Source organism: Callorhinus ursinus, unplaced genomic scaffold (assembly GCF_003265705.2).
Source record: "Callorhinus ursinus isolate GAN/ISIS: 27379988/994484 unplaced genomic scaffold, GSC_fseal_2.0 scaffold46, whole genome shotgun sequence".
NCBI classification, from domain to species: domain Eukaryota; kingdom Metazoa; phylum Chordata; class Mammalia; order Carnivora; family Otariidae; genus Callorhinus; species Callorhinus ursinus.
Genome location: NW_027397108.1, coordinates 9797579 through 9812399, shown reverse-complemented (window position 1 = coordinate 9812399; position 14821 = coordinate 9797579). Strand labels below are relative to the sequence as shown.

The 14821-nt window shown below is 53.2% G+C and overlaps 1 protein-coding gene across 1 annotated transcript; it reads left to right on the top strand.

Annotated features, from left to right (window-relative positions):
- The first annotated feature begins 281 nt into the window (after positions 1-281).
- CUNH16orf95 (chromosome unknown C16orf95 homolog) lies at positions 282-14341 on the top strand. The gene is made up of 8 exons (XM_073882298.1): positions 282-525; positions 653-767; positions 1501-1552; positions 2299-2439; positions 7950-8096; positions 8846-8882; positions 11947-12175; positions 14083-14341. Exons 1-8 carry the CDS (start codon positions 282-284, stop codon positions 14099-14101), a joined length of 984 nt encoding a protein of 327 aa, XP_073738399.1. The 3' UTR covers positions 14102-14341.
- Positions 14342-14821: the final 480 nt, after the last annotated feature.

Below are 14821 nucleotides of genomic sequence, written 5' to 3'. Positions count from 1 at the left end.
AGCCCTCCCTGTGACCCACCGACCCCGAGGCCCCACGCCGTCAGAGGCCAATCAGCCGCCAGATAACGGCACATGCCTAGAAGGCAGCGCATGATTGGCTAAGCTCGGGCATGTCCGCGGCGCGCCGGGGCCATCGGGCCGGAAGGGCGGGGCCTGAGGCGGCAAGCGGACGGAAGGGGTGGAGCCCGCGAATGGGCGGACCCGTGCGCGCGCGGGCTGGCTGGCCGCGGGGAGGAGCCACACGCGTGAGGGCCGGCCCTGCTGTCGTCACCCGCCTCACGATGGTCACCGCCGCCGCCGCCGCCGCCGCCGCCGCGACCCTGTCGGAGCCGCGGCGGGCACTTCCGGGGGCCCCCGGGTGTCCGTTGGGTCTGTCGGCACGCACTCCCCCGAGCGCGTCGCGGCAGGCACGTGCGTCCCTGAGCCGCGCTCGCCGGGCCGCGGACGCCGCACCCGGGGCGGCCCCAGCTCCGTCCCTGCGGGGCCCGGGCCCCGGTCGCTCCGGCCCAGCGGCGGCTGGAGCCCGTGGGCGGGGCAGAGGGCACGCCTACGCTGACGTAAGCACCGGAGGCCCCTGGAGTGTTTCCCGGCCTGAGAAGGTCGGGGGAGGGTCCTCAGGCGCTGCCCGTGCGTGCGTCCGTCCGTCCGTCAGCGGCGCTCTCCCGGCGCCAGCGCCTCTGGCGGCTGACAGCCTCGACGCGGAAGGGTCTGCTCCTGCCCCTAAGTTTCGGCACGGAGCCCCGGAATGCGTCTCGCCGGGCTGACCTGTGAGCCGCTCCGCTGGGAGCCGGGCGTCGGCTTCGGGGCTGCGGCCTCGGGGCCCGTTTGACGGGCGGGCACTGAGACGGGCGTGGGCCCCCGTCGCGGGCAGCAGCGTGTGCCACCGCGTCCGCTCGGCAGCGTGCGCTGGGCGCGGGGGCCTGCCGCGGGGCCGCGGTGAGGCCGGCTGTGCGAGGGGGCAAGCGGGGTGTCCCTCGGCTCCTAGACCCCCCCGCCACGGAAGACTTGCTTTGCTTTGTGCGCCCCTCGTGCCCCCGGGGGCCTGCGTGTGGCGTGCTAGCGACTTGTCCCCGGGCGGAGTAGTGCGCGGCCCCGGGGGCAGTCTGACTTAACGTGCCGTTTTGGCAGTCTTTGCCTTCGGTGTTCCGAGTGAGCTCGGGGGTACCCTAGGGGTTGTGGTTGGAAAGTCCTCACCGGGCTGGAGCCTTCCTGTCATTCCCCGAAGGGCCCAGCACAAGTGTAGCTGGAGAGTGGGTGAAGCCGGGAGGTTGGGGAAGCCAGGACTTTACCGCAGCCGGACGTTCGGGAGCAGCGTCCGCCTGCTTCTCTTGTCGGCCCCAATGCCCCTCCTCGTCTCCGAAGGATGCCCCTCCCTCCCTGGGGTTTGGGGCCGGGAGTCGGTTCCAAGAAAGCTGGCCCAGGCCCTCACCCGGCCGTGCTGCCCCCCCCCATTTACGCAAAGCCCAGAACTTTCTAAGTCTTCCTGTTCTTGTTTTCTAGGAAGAGCACATTTCAAACCTTTGGGAAAGAAGTGTGCCTCATAGATCATTCGGTAAGGAAAGCAAACTCGCAGCAACTTTGCTCCAGCTCCGATAAGCCCGTGGGTTTGGGAGAGTGGAGAAAGTGGGTGGGTCCACAGCATCTCATGGCGCTGTGTCCGACGCGGGGTCTGTGGTTCCGGGGCCCATCAGCTGGTCCCCGGTATCTCTGTAGGGTCACCCGCTGCCTCCCCGACCCCTGGCTCCCGAAGACACTTCAAGACAGGGATTCAGGAGGCCTGGGAGAACAGTAGTGCCCCCTAATATACCTGTTCTGGGCACCAGCTTCTTCATCTGACCCTGGGGAGCATGGCTTCCCCTCTCCTGCCTGCCTGTGGGCGTGGTGAGGATCACGGGATGGATGTGGAAGCCTTTGTGAATGTGAAGCACTGACGGCAGATTGACCTCTCAATCTGGAGAGGTCAACCCTCAATCTGGAGAGAGCAACCCTCTCCCCACCGCAGTCGGTTGTACTCCCCCAGACTTGCCCGTGGTAACGCGGCAGGAAGTGGCTGGGCACCCTAGCAGCTGGTCTGTAAGGCTCTGCTCGTCCCCCGCTAATTGACTCTGGAGAGTGAGCCATGGTAGCCGGCCTCTTGCTGAGCTGCAGGAGGAGCTGGGGCCCCTGTTCCCTGCCCCTGGATGCCCTGCCTCAACCCTGGCTCTCTCCAAGCATTCATTGACTATTCCAGAGAGTTCCTCGGCTCACATCGCAAATACAGCAGCATGTTTAATTCTGTCTTTTCTGGCTCTTGCTCAGATGTGTCCCGTCCCCAGCACTGTTCATCGAGAGCCCATCTGCTGTGAGTGCCAGGCCAAATTCGGGGGCTGCCTGCCGGTGCCCAGGGTCAAGGCGATGTTGCCTTACTGGGTCCCTTTGTCCTTGAGACCCCGAAAGCAGGTAGGTGACTTGGACCAGGGCTGCTTTGTCTGAGTCCAGGGTGAACTTCAGGGGACCAGTCAGTCACCCCTCAAAATCAAAGATGTTATATGTATGATTTCTTAGAATTTCTGGGAGACAGTTTTTGTGTGTGTGTGTGTTTTTTTTTTCAAAAACCAGATCTATGGAGTTAAGACTGGCATGTGATAACTGTACATATCTGAAGTGTACAGGTTGCTAAGTCCTGACATAGATACCCGTCTGTGAAACCACCACTGCTGCTGAGCTGACGTGCATACACACAGCCCTGAAAGGTTTCCTTGTGCCCCTTTGTGACTCCCCCCAGCCCTCCCCGCCCTGCCATCCCCAGGCAACCACTGATCTGTTTCTGTCACCCCAGATCAGCTTGCATTTTCTCAGATTTTATATAAATGGAATCATATAAAAGGTCCTCTTTGGCCTCGTTCACTCAGCATAATTATTTCCGAGCTTCCTCCATGTGGTTGCTGAGTGGTGCTGGGTAATGTCCATCATATGACTGGACCACAGTGCATTTGCACCATCTCCACAAATTTTGTCTATTACAAATAAAGCTGCTGCGGATGTTTGTGTACAAGTCTTTGTATGAACATACCTTCATTTCTCTCGGGCAAGTAACTAGGAGTGGACTTGTTGGATCATGGGGTAAGTGTCTGTTTAACTTTTTAAGAAACTGTCAACTGTTTTCCAAAGTGGTTGTATCATTTTACATTCCCACCAACAGTGTATAAAGTTCCAGTTCCCCCATATCCTCAGTAACATGCGGTTTGGTCAGTCTTTTAAATTTCAGCCATCTTAATAGGGGTGTGTCTTGCTGTGGCTTCAGTTTGTATTTCCATGGTAACTAGCGATGCTGAGTGTCTCCTCCATATGCTCTTGCCATCTGCATGTCTTACCTGATATGTGTCTGTTCAGGTATTTTGCCCATTTAAGAAACATTGGGTAGTTTGCTTTTTTTTTTTTTAATTAATGGAGTTTTGAGAGTTTTTTATATATATTCTGGATATAATATGAGATACTCAATTTGTAAACATTTCTCCATGTTTTTGACTTGTTCTTTTACTCTCTTATCAGTATCTTTCACAGAGCATAAGTTTTAAATTTTGATGGAGTCCAGGTTATCAATTTGACCTTTTCTGGATCTTGCTTAGGTGTGCTCCTACCCCCAGCACAGCAGTAGCACATGCTTTCTAAGTATTCCTAAAATATCTTAGCTTAAGCCAAGGTCAGAAAGGTTTCTCCTTTATTTTCTTCTAGAAGTGTTACAGTTTATAGTTTGTGTTTAGGTCTGTGATCCATTCTAAGTTAATTTTTGTGTGTAGCTTGAGGTATGGGTTGAAGTTCCTTTGCTTTCGTCATGGGTGTCCAGTTGTTCTGATGCCACATGTCATAGAGGCCATGCTTTCTCCCCTGGCTGACCTTTGCACCTTTGCCGGAAATGAGCTGTGCGCGTAGCTGTGGGCCTGTTTCCGGACTCCGTTCCTTCTGCTGCTCTCGCTGTCTGCGTGCCGCCATGCCGTCTCCGTTACCGCGACTTTATCAGGAGCCGGGTGTCCTCCAGTGCTGCTTCTCTTGCTTTAAGTTGGTCATTCTGGTTTCCTTGCATTTCCATGTGAGTTTTAGAATCCATCTGCCAGTTTCTACAGCAATGTCCTGCTGGGAGTTTGGTTGGTCTTTTTTGTGTAAATTAGTGTAAAGAGAATGATCGTCTTAATGATACTGACTCTTTTGACCCGAGAACGTGGTGACCTCTCTCTCCGTGTAGGCCTTGCATGTTTCTCGGGTCGCTTGCAGTCAGCAGCGCACGGGTCTGGCGTACCTTCTGTCACGTTGATCCATGGGTTTTTCATAGCTTTGAGGACATCATTTTAAAAATTCAGTTTATGATTGCTCATTGCTAGTATTTAGAAATACCACTGATTTTTGTATTTTGATCTTGCATTCTACAATAATGGTTACCTCCTTTATTCTCGTAGCTCTTTTTGTAGATTCCATCAGGTTTTCTACATAGACCATCACATCATCTGCAGAGAGAGATGATTTCATTCCTTCCTTTATAGTTTGGATGCCTTTTATTTTTCTTGCCTGATACCCTGGCTAGAACTTCCAGTACACTGTTGAGTGGAGTGGGGAGACCAGACATCCTTGTCTTCTTCCTCATCTTAGCGGGACAGCATTCAGGTTTTCACCATGAAGTAGGATGTTAGCCCTTGGTTTAGATGCCCTGCATCAGGCTGAGGGAGTTCTGGCTATTCCTAGTTTGCTAAGAGGTTTTATCCAAAATGAACATTGGATTTTTTTCTGTCTATTGAGGTCATCACTTTTTTTCGTTTGTTAATACGATGGATTGCATTGGTGGATTTTCAAAAGTTAAACCATTTCCTAGGAGAAACCCTCTTTAATCATGATGCATTCTCCTTCGTATATTTGATTAGAAGTTTTGCATGTTTATTCATGAGGGATATTGATCTGCATTGTCCTTGTTTGCCTTTGTATTTGGGTAACGCTGGCCTGGTACAATGAGTTGAGAAGTATTCTCTCATTTTCAGTTTTTTGAAGACTTTGTGTAGAATTGGTATTATTTCTTCCTTTAATGTTTGGTAGGATTTACCACTGAAGCCATGTGGGACAGAGCTTCCTTTGTGGGAAGGTTTTTAACTACAAGTTTAATTTCTTCCGTAGATAACAGAGTTATTTAGGTTATCTGCTTCTTACTTAGCAAGCTTTAAGGAATTTGACCATTACATCATTGTCAGATTTATTGGCATGATGTTATTCATAATATTTTCTAATTACCCTTTTAATATCAGTAGAATCTGTAGTGAGGCCATCTCTCTCATTCCTTGGTTTTTAGTAGACTTTCAAAGGGGTCACTGGCTTCGAGATGACCGAGTCATGTTCTAGGCAGTGATGACGGCCTTCGTCCCTCCTGTTGGTCACTGTATCATTTGAAAGTTGGGTAGGGTAGATATTATTGTACCCCTCTAAAGGATGGGTAGACTGAGGTCCAGAGTGGGGCAGGCTTTTCTAAGGTTACACAGTCAGTTCATAGCAGATGAGGGATTAGAATCCAGAACTCTCCCCACTGAGTTGTGCTGCTGGGCATCAGGGAGGAGGTGGCCCTAAGCAGGATGGAAGGAGTACAGAAGCCAAGGTGCCTAGCCTGTCTTGTGTTTTCCAGCTGGCCCCCCCACCTCTATTCTCTCTAGCTCTGGCTGCCCATGTTCTGATTGGCAACCCCATGAGCTTTTAAAACTGTAGATCTGGTCCTGTCACTCCTCTGTAGCTCCCAACTTCTGAGTGTAGAACAAAGTCCCGGACACGGTTCCTGGGGTCCTTCCTGATCTTCCCCCGCCTGGCTCCGGCCTCCTTTCCACTTGCCCCTCAGGCTTCTGTTCCAACAGAGGGAAGGCGTTCGGTGCAAGTAACAGAAAACTGACCCAGAGTGGGTTCATCCAGTCTTGGTAGACAGAGGACTCTACTAGGACTCGCTTTAAGGACCCAGACTCTTTTTGTCCTTTACGCATAGTGTTGGCGCTGTCATCTTTAGTGTTTCAAGATGGTGGCCATGGGTCTCTTTTTTACACCGTGATACACATGGCAGAAAGTGAGCCTTTCTGGGGTCCTCCTTTTCTCAGGGGGGCGTAGAAGGCTTACCCTCCCGTTCTGCTTTCTTATCAGGGATAAAAAAATTCTCAGACACCCCAGCCGACTTCTTTTGTCTTTTTGGCCTCACCTTCAGACTCATTCCTGGCAAAGCCCTGACTGGCTGGTGCTGCTCCCTTGGGACTGGGCACTTGGCGCCTTGAGTCAAGCTGGGTTCTTTTAACAAGGGGGGCTGGGGAATGATTGCTGCAGAGGCAGCCCATAGGCTCTGCCTGGAAGTTCGTTCTGTCCACATCCTGAGGGCTCTCCAGCAGGTGCATGCTGCTCCCCTGCCTTCTCCACCTATAGCCGGCCCCCTGTGGCACGGCTCAGTGATGCTTCTCAGACAGACTTTCCCGGCCTGGAGTTTCTCCCTACTCCTGCTCCCCCGCATCCTGGCATTTCTTCTGTCAGTGGACAGCACTGCGTAGTAAACTGCTGTGGGCAGGGCAGGTCTTTGCTCCTAGTGCCGTGCACGCTCAGAGAGTGTGCTCGGCCAGCGCTTGGTGGATGGGGCAGAACTGGCCCGAGTGTGCCTGTCCTGTCGGGCAGTGCCATGTCGGCAGGAGGTAGGGGGGGACGGAGGTTCCTGGGTTCTCCAGAACCCCTTCCATATCTTCCTTTGGCTGACCGTTCCGCCCCTGGGCCCTCCCCTGTCGGGTCCTGTGCTTGGCAGCATGTCGCACACCTGCTCTGGGTCGCTTCTCTGCCTTGGGAAGTCAGCAGGGTCCACTCACAAGTAGGTTTTGTTGTCTTTTCTGACGTGCGACCCGAGCACATGGCGGGAACTTACACTGGTTCAGGGGGCATACCCCACCTGCGCCTCCCCCAAGGCTTCCCTGTGCGGCCCGGAGATGTGCTGTGCGTGTGGTCTTTCACTAGTGACGCGTAACACATTGCCCGACTGCCTGCCTTCAAACTGCAGTCCCTGTCATTGTGAGCGGCTCAGCTGGATGGGCCAGCCCCACCTGCCCCTGATCTTGGGGCCACTGTGCAGGCCCAGATGTTTAGAGGCCTGTGTGGCCGCTTTGCCCGGCTGGACCTGGCTGCCGTCACTTCCTCCTTGTTCTGTGTGCCAAACCCCTGCACAGCCTAAGCGAAGTCCGGGGGCGGGCTCCACGCTGCCCCTCTGCCGGAACGAATGGGGGTCCCAGGGCAAAGGGCAGGGCTGTGGGGAGGGTACAGAATGAGACAAGGCCATGGTCACAACAACTCCTGCCCAGGAGGCATAGCACGTAGATTTTCTATAAAACTGCACGTGGCCGCATGCTGGGCCTGCTATGTTTCCCGCTCCACATGGTGTCTCTGCATTCATTCCCGTCGGGACAGACACGTCTGCCTTGCACTTTCCAAAGCCTGCCCCATATTCCCTGTTGTCCCTGTGTCCCTCCCAGGCAGGCCCTTGGGCTCTTGGGCCACGACAGCTGTGCTGCAGCTAGTGTTCTTTGTGAGCGTCGTTCTACAGACACACGTGTCCCAGAGTGGAACTGCTGGATCAGACACTGTCCGTTTTAGACTCTGACCCATGGTTTCAGAAAGCTTTGTAGCCAAGAACGCTGAGGCTCACAGAGGCTAAATGTTGTGCCTAGGGGCCACTCCTGGAGGCCTGCAGACTCAGGACAGAGCCACATCTCCTGACTGTAATTCACGTGTCCCACCATGGCAGCCATTGCAGAGGTGCAGGTGGCCCCAGGGAATGTCATGAGGGGGAGACTGCTCCCTCAGCTGGGTGGTTGGGGCGGGCCTGTGGGAGGGTACAGAAGAGGAGCTCCCCAGGGCCCTGTCCCAGGACGAAGGTTTCTGGGGCACAACCCCTTTGGACCTTCTTTTCCCTTCCTCTTTGTTAGATCCAAAAGATGGTCCGGTTTTATATCCCCAAAACCTCCGAGGCATGCCCCTGCCCATGCCACCGCTTTGGGGGCCGCCTCCCGATGCCTAGGGATCAGGCCGTGATGCCCTACTGGGTGCCCCAGGTCCTGAGGCCTCACAAGAAGGTAAGAGGGAGGCCCATGGCGGCGAGGCCTCAGAGGGACCTGGAGATGGGGTGGGGGGTGCTGGGTTCTTTCCCCACAGTGGCCTCCACCGGGGTCTGGGCTCTCCTGGAAGGCACAGTGAGTGCAGTAGAGTGCAGGAGGTGGGGGTGTGCAGGGGAGGGCCAGCTCAGTGTCCTGGGGGGTGCTGGGAGGGCGGGCCGCACGGTGCTCTGAAGGGGGTCCCTCATCACTGCCCCCACCTTTAAGGCTGTCTCTCCTGCCTCCTGCTCCTTCCTCCTCCCCTGCACATCCCTCACCTTTGCCTCAGCGCCCGCTCCAGCTCTCTGGGCGTCCCGGCAGGTAGAGGGAGGAGCCAGGAAGGTCCCTTGCTCTGAATTTCTGTCCTGGCTTTTCAGCTCTGTCTGGGCGCTTCCAGGGCTCTGGCTTCCAGGGTGGTGACCACTGGGTTGCTGGCCAGGTCCAGCCCTCCTCGACCCCATGGCCCCTTCTCTCCCATGCTTTCTGGGTGTCCTGGATGGTCGGTAGAGGCTTGCTTTCTGCCTTTACCCACTTATCACTTGCTGGTTTTCTCTCATCATGTAGCAAACTGTCCCCGGAATTAAGACTCAGAGGCCCTTTAAAAGGGGACCATGGCTTGCGTTCTGAGCTGGCCACAGCCCTTTCCTGGTTTCCGGCCCAATCCCTGGGCCCGCCCTTCTGGTAGACCACCAGGCTGGGCTGACACATCTGCCCCCATTCTTTTCTTTTAGGTGGTGAAGAGGCAGCAGAGTTGTAAAGGCGTCCAAGGTAACCGAGTGTACATGTTTCATTCCCTCACTCCCCAAGGAAGGTGGGGTCTCATGGTGGGGATGGGGAGACTTCTTTCATCCCCAGGTATCTGCAAAACCGAGACGGCCATGTGACACACAGACCGCATCTTCACCCAGGCGTCACTAGCCATCTGCCATTTTTCCCCAGGGAACCTAGAGAAGCCGTACACTCTACCAGTCTGTCTGCATGGGCTTTCAGGATGAAGCCAATTTGCAGCCTGGAGTTAGATGGTATCTAAAGTGTATTTTCTTTTAAGCTCTAATCTTATATAGTTTGTGACATTGTGTGTGTGTGTGTTCTGGTGTATTCACACATACGCTTATGATCTAGTAAATGTATTTACCAACGATATGGTACATGTGCCTACAACTACATATGCAGGACACACTGTATGTTTGTGACATATTTAGGTATTTATTCATTTTGTGGTATATTTATACATTTATGTATTTGAGAGCTAGTATGCATACGTTCACATATTTCTGGCAGATGTGGTACATACCACATATACATGTGTTCATGATGTAGTTTGTATCTGCAACAAAGCATCTTCGTAGATTTATGTATTTGTGAGCCGGTATATACTTATGCACTCACTCAGCACTTGAGGAGATGGCATCTCCATCCCTACCTTTACTTTCTTTGTCTCTAAAACAAATGGGTTGGATTGCTCTTGAAGGCCTTGTCTGGCGCTGATGGCCAACATGTATGCTTCCTCTGCACTGCACACGAGCAAAGGAGTGGACATGCTGGGTGGTTTGCATCAGGTCCTCCCCTTGCCCAGCCAGTCCCGTGCTGTGCGTGGTGAGCAGCCCTGCTGGAATCTGTGAAGGAGGAAATGGATGGATGCCAGGGCTGGGGTTCGGTTCTTGGGATGGGCGAGCAGTTTAAGCGGCCTGCCCAGAACCCAGGAGCATAGGGCTGGGTGGGAGAGTGCCCAGGAAATGAGTGGCCACCAGCCAGCATGCCCACCTCTTAATGCTGCAAAAATACTATTTTCCCTGATAATAAGAGTCACACAATGAGGACTGCAGCACGAATGGACACAGCCTTTGTGGGGGCAATTTAGACGCATCTATCAAATTATTTTTTATTGAGATATAATTGACACAGAACATTATATTAGTTTCAGGAGTACGTGTAATAGTTTGATACTTATATTTTTGTGAAATGACCGATACAGTAAGTCTAGTTAACATCTGTCACCTCATATAGTTAACAAACTTTTTTTCTTGTGATGAGAACTTTTAAGATCGACTCTCTTAGCAACTTTCAAATATACAACACAGTATTGTTAACTATGGTCGTGTTGCACTTTAGAGCCCAAGGACTTATTTATTTTATAAGTAGAAGTTTGTACCTTTTGACCACTTCACCCATTTCTCCCATCTGTCAACTTTTGTAATACCCATCATCTTTACTCCAGCAAGACCATGTCCGGGTAATGTCTGGTAGACACTCCCACATGCATGCCTGTCTGCAGCAGCAGTGTCCTTGGCAAGGTGTCTGACGCAGCTGAAACATCTCCCAGTGGGAGGATGAACATGCGTGAGGGTGTATTTGAAATGTGGCACCTGCCATGTAGAGCACGCAGCCCTGAGGGACGATGGGAGGGAGTCCCAGACACACTGCGGTGAAGAAAAACAAGTTGCTGCAGGCCGCGCAGTTGGACCCCATTCCTGTGGCTCTGAAAAGCTGAAGCCCCATGTGGGTGTGGATGCGGGTCGGTGGTGCGGGTCTGGGCTGACAGCACAGGTGACCTGTGGGGGTGGGGAAGACAGGCGTTCAGGAACCCGAAGAGCAAGACCAGGGGCTGTATAATCGACAAAACAGAAGGCAGCATGTTGGCTCCAGTTTGGGGGAGAAGAGCCAGAAATCTCTTAAGAAAGAAACCACAGTGGGAGAATAAGAACAGTTGGAGAAACTGCTCTTTTAACTGTATAATCACACATTTATGGGTTATTTTTATTGGTTGTTTTTGGCTTTGAATACTCTGCATCTTTAGGGAAAGCTAAAAGCTCAGCTTATTGTTGAATCCTGTGCATCAATTGGATACATTTTCAAAAGCTCGTATTAACTTTTCTCCATTCCTTGTTTAATAGTGCAGGCAGTTTATACAAACAACCCATTCAGGCCCGAAGATGTTCCCAGGACAGGACTGAGAGCCCAGGTCTCACTGGTACCAGCTCTCCTTGAACTTTGTATAGAGTGATTTAAAAGTATGATTTAAAAAAAGTGATTTAAAAATATTTCCCTTAGCCTCAAATCCAGATTATTTCCATTTTAAGGAGAAAAATCTGTATTTTTCATCTTGTATTTTCTTTGTAAAGAGGGGCCTCATCTGCTTTTCTTCCCTATGATTTTGCAGTAGGCTTGTTTAATAAAGAAAATATTGTGTTCTTTATTAACCACGCTTTTACATGTTAGTATAATTAGAGTAGGAATGTAGCATATAATATGCCAAATAGAGTATACGTGTGGTGTAGGTAATATATAAATATAGTGTAATTTGTAGTCATAGCATGTTGTAATATAAGTAAGTGTAATGTAAGATGTGATGTCGGAAAGGTCCCATGTTGACCAAAGCAGATCTCAGAAGCTAGCGACTGGAGTCCCACTTGTGGTTGTGGTTTTTTTCAGATACTCACATAAATCCCATGTTTCCATCACTAGGTTCTACTCCTTATCAGCTTCTTGCCAGTCTGGTTTCGTCTGAGCTTCACCTACTTGTTCCCCCCTTGGAAAAAAAAAAACAACAAAAAATTAATGGGAAGCACATTCCAGCTAAATTCTGTGTTCTTTCATCCCTAACTAGCTCATGATGTGGCTGTAAGGGATAAAGACGCTGGCACAAACCCCCAGTCAGCCCAGAAATAAGTAGACAGCAGTATTCTCTTCATCTCCATGGATGTCGGTCAGCGTCCACACTCTCGGGGCCGTGACCAGCCTTGCCAGGACACCTGGCATCCTCGCCCTGGGTTCTGGAGGGCTCTCCTCTGTGTGGTGTGCACATGCAGCACTCTGCCCCCACTCTGCCCAGGGCCTGACTCGCTTTCTCGCCTAGAACCCTCTCTGGACTTGCGCTCCTGGTACAACCGCTGGCAGATCTGCTGTGACGGGCGCCTCCTCCTCAAGTGGCAGCAGCTCCAGGCCCTTCACCAGCACGAGCCACTGGCCCCAGGGAGGGGAGTGAGCCCCCCGGCCCCCCTCCTGCCCTTCAGCCTCCTGACCCTCCTGCAGGCGGTCCTGAGGGTCATGGTGGCCATTCGGTGAGCAGGCACAGGGCGGGGGTGGTGGGGGCCCTGGGCCCATCTTACTCCCTGGCCTTTGGGGTCAGGGGCTGGGGGTTTAGTTGAATCCAGGATGTGGGAGAAGTTGGCTGTGGCTGAAGAGGGGGTAAGGAATGGCTGCGGTGGGATCGCCATGGTGCTGTCCTCACCGTCCAGAGTTAGTTGGTCATGCCCTACGTGGGGATCTTACTCTGGCACACACTTAATGGACAAGCAGTCCAGGCACATCAGAACTGATGGTGGGGCACTGGGCATCTTGGGGCAGCCCGCCTTTCTTCACCTCGCCCCCGTGGCTGCCACTGGTTCCAGTTTGCACACATTGCCATCACGTCGAGGTTGAAGGTGGCTGTTAGAGGCCGCTTGCCCAGCCAGCCCGCTGGGGAGTAAGCACAGCTTCCGGCCTGGGGACCTGCGGCCTCTGCCCCCGGCCCGGTCCCAGCCATCGAGTCTCCAGTTTGGAGGGCCTTTGCCCCAGCCTCGACCCCACCAGGCTCACTCAGGCCTTGTCACTTGTATCCCCACCTAGGCCCTCCTCCAGGGCGCCCCCCCCAACCACCCGCCTGGGGACAGGGAGGACTGCTTCCTTTGGTCTCGTACTCAGGCTCTTTGATCACAGCTGTGTGCAAGGACATGCAGATACACAAGTGTGTGTGGGTAGAAGTGCAAAACAGTATCAGCGGATCAAATTTATATATGTTGATTTGTTTGCTTCTTAATCGTCAGTCTTCCTGTAATTGTAAGAGGAATGTTCTAGAAAGTGTCCAATATCTGAAAATGGTCGTTGGTGTCTTCCGTCCAGTGTCCTCGTTGGTGGTGTTCCCAGCAGGGGGTTAGCTCTGTCTTTGTCTCTGGTCCTGGCTGGAAGCAGAAGGCCTGCCCCCCTTGCTGGTCTGCTCTCCTGGTGTTGGACAGCTGGTGGTGCCTCTAACCCTGTGATTACAAACGGTGCCATAGGGCACATCCACATGCGAGTGCCCGTGTGGACCTACAGCCTCTCTGGGGCATGTGCTCTCGGGCAGGGGGCCGGGGCAGGGGGCCGGGGCAGGGGGCCGGTGGCTTTGGGTGATCTGTGAGCATGAGTAGGCTCGTGAAACTGTGAGATTGTTTCTTCTTTGCTTTGCATGAAGATTCATCTTTTCTTTGTGTGTGTTTGCCAACTTGACCATCAAAGTGAGTTGGACTCCTTGGTGCCCACTCTAGGAAGAGTAAAGAAAAAAGCTCAGCTGTAGATGGTACATGAGGTAGATGGTCAGGGTAGGCCAAAGGGAAAGTGCTAATGACCGTGGAGGAGGCGTTTGCCTCAGAGCCAGGCTCTTGGGGCCGAGGTATAGGTGCCGGCTAGATGTTCAGGAGAACTCTCTTGTCTGGCTGGGGTGTCTGTGGGGTGCCCTGTGAGATCCCCCAAACTGCTCGACCAGCTTATCTCAGGAGAAGCTGCCGGCTGCCTCTAGCCCAGATCTGCTAGAACTGTGAAGGCCTCAGGAGGGGAGGTGAGCTTGGGACCTTCCCAGCAGGGATCCTTGAAGGGTTGTGACAGTCAAACTTGCCTTCTTGATGGGGCCCACTGCAGCTGCATCGGGTCCCTTTCACAGCTGCGCAAGGCAGGGACTCTCCTTCCTGCCCGGAGGGGGTGAGTGGGCTCTGGGGGCCGAGTGCCTCATCCGAGGACCCATGGCTGGAAGTGAGCCAGCTACGACACACCCTGGCATCGCCTCCCTGTACCCTTTCCTGCCCAGGCTCCTCAGGGATTCAGATGGCGTCCTCCTTCACCGTGGGGGTCCTCTCGCGTTCCAACCCAGGGAGGCTCCCTACCACGTCCTGCCAGGGCAGCATGGGCTCAGTGTGGGGCACAGTTCCAAGTAACTGCATTTCTCTTTGCTTTCCAGCCACTTGTTTTGGGTTTGAAGTTGGAGTCTTCAGCCACTGCCGAGAACATCAACGAAAATGTCAGTCATAATCAAGGTCTTTAATGAGAGCCGTCAAGTCAGGAGGAGTCTGTGATAAGCCACCATTTTCTCAGGTCCTATAACTCACACCTGGGGTTGGGTCTAAGTTCTTTCTCATCAGGCAGTGCTGCGTTGCGGTGCAGCTGCTGTGGATGCGGGTGAGACTGGCGAATGCGGCCAATAAATGTTATTTATGAAACTCCAGAGTGGCGCCTGATTGAATGGTGACACTGGTTCCGCTTTGTGGAGGGGGGCGTGTTCTCCAGCCCGGCGTCCCTGAGGGAGAGGGGCCGCCTCTGTGTCTCTCTTCCCTCTGCCCGGGACAGCGGGCCCGCCAATGACGGGCCAGAGGTGCCGTTGGCACCTGGGTCAGGTGGCTTGCGCTTTAGTGAGTTGCATAAAATTATGGAAGTTGAGGTTTTTTTAAACTGAGATGTCATTCACATCATAAAATTCACCTTTTTACAGCATACGATTCAGTGGATTTTGGTGTATTTACATGGTTGTGCAGCCCTCCCCCTACTGTCTCATTCCAGACCCGTGTGGTCACCCCAAAAAAGAAACCGATCCTGCATCACTCCTTCCCTTCTTGCCTGGCCTCTGGCAGCCACCCACCTGCTTTCTGTCTTTTCCTGTGCGTGCAGTCCTATGGCATGTGGGTCTTCTCTGTCTGGAGCCT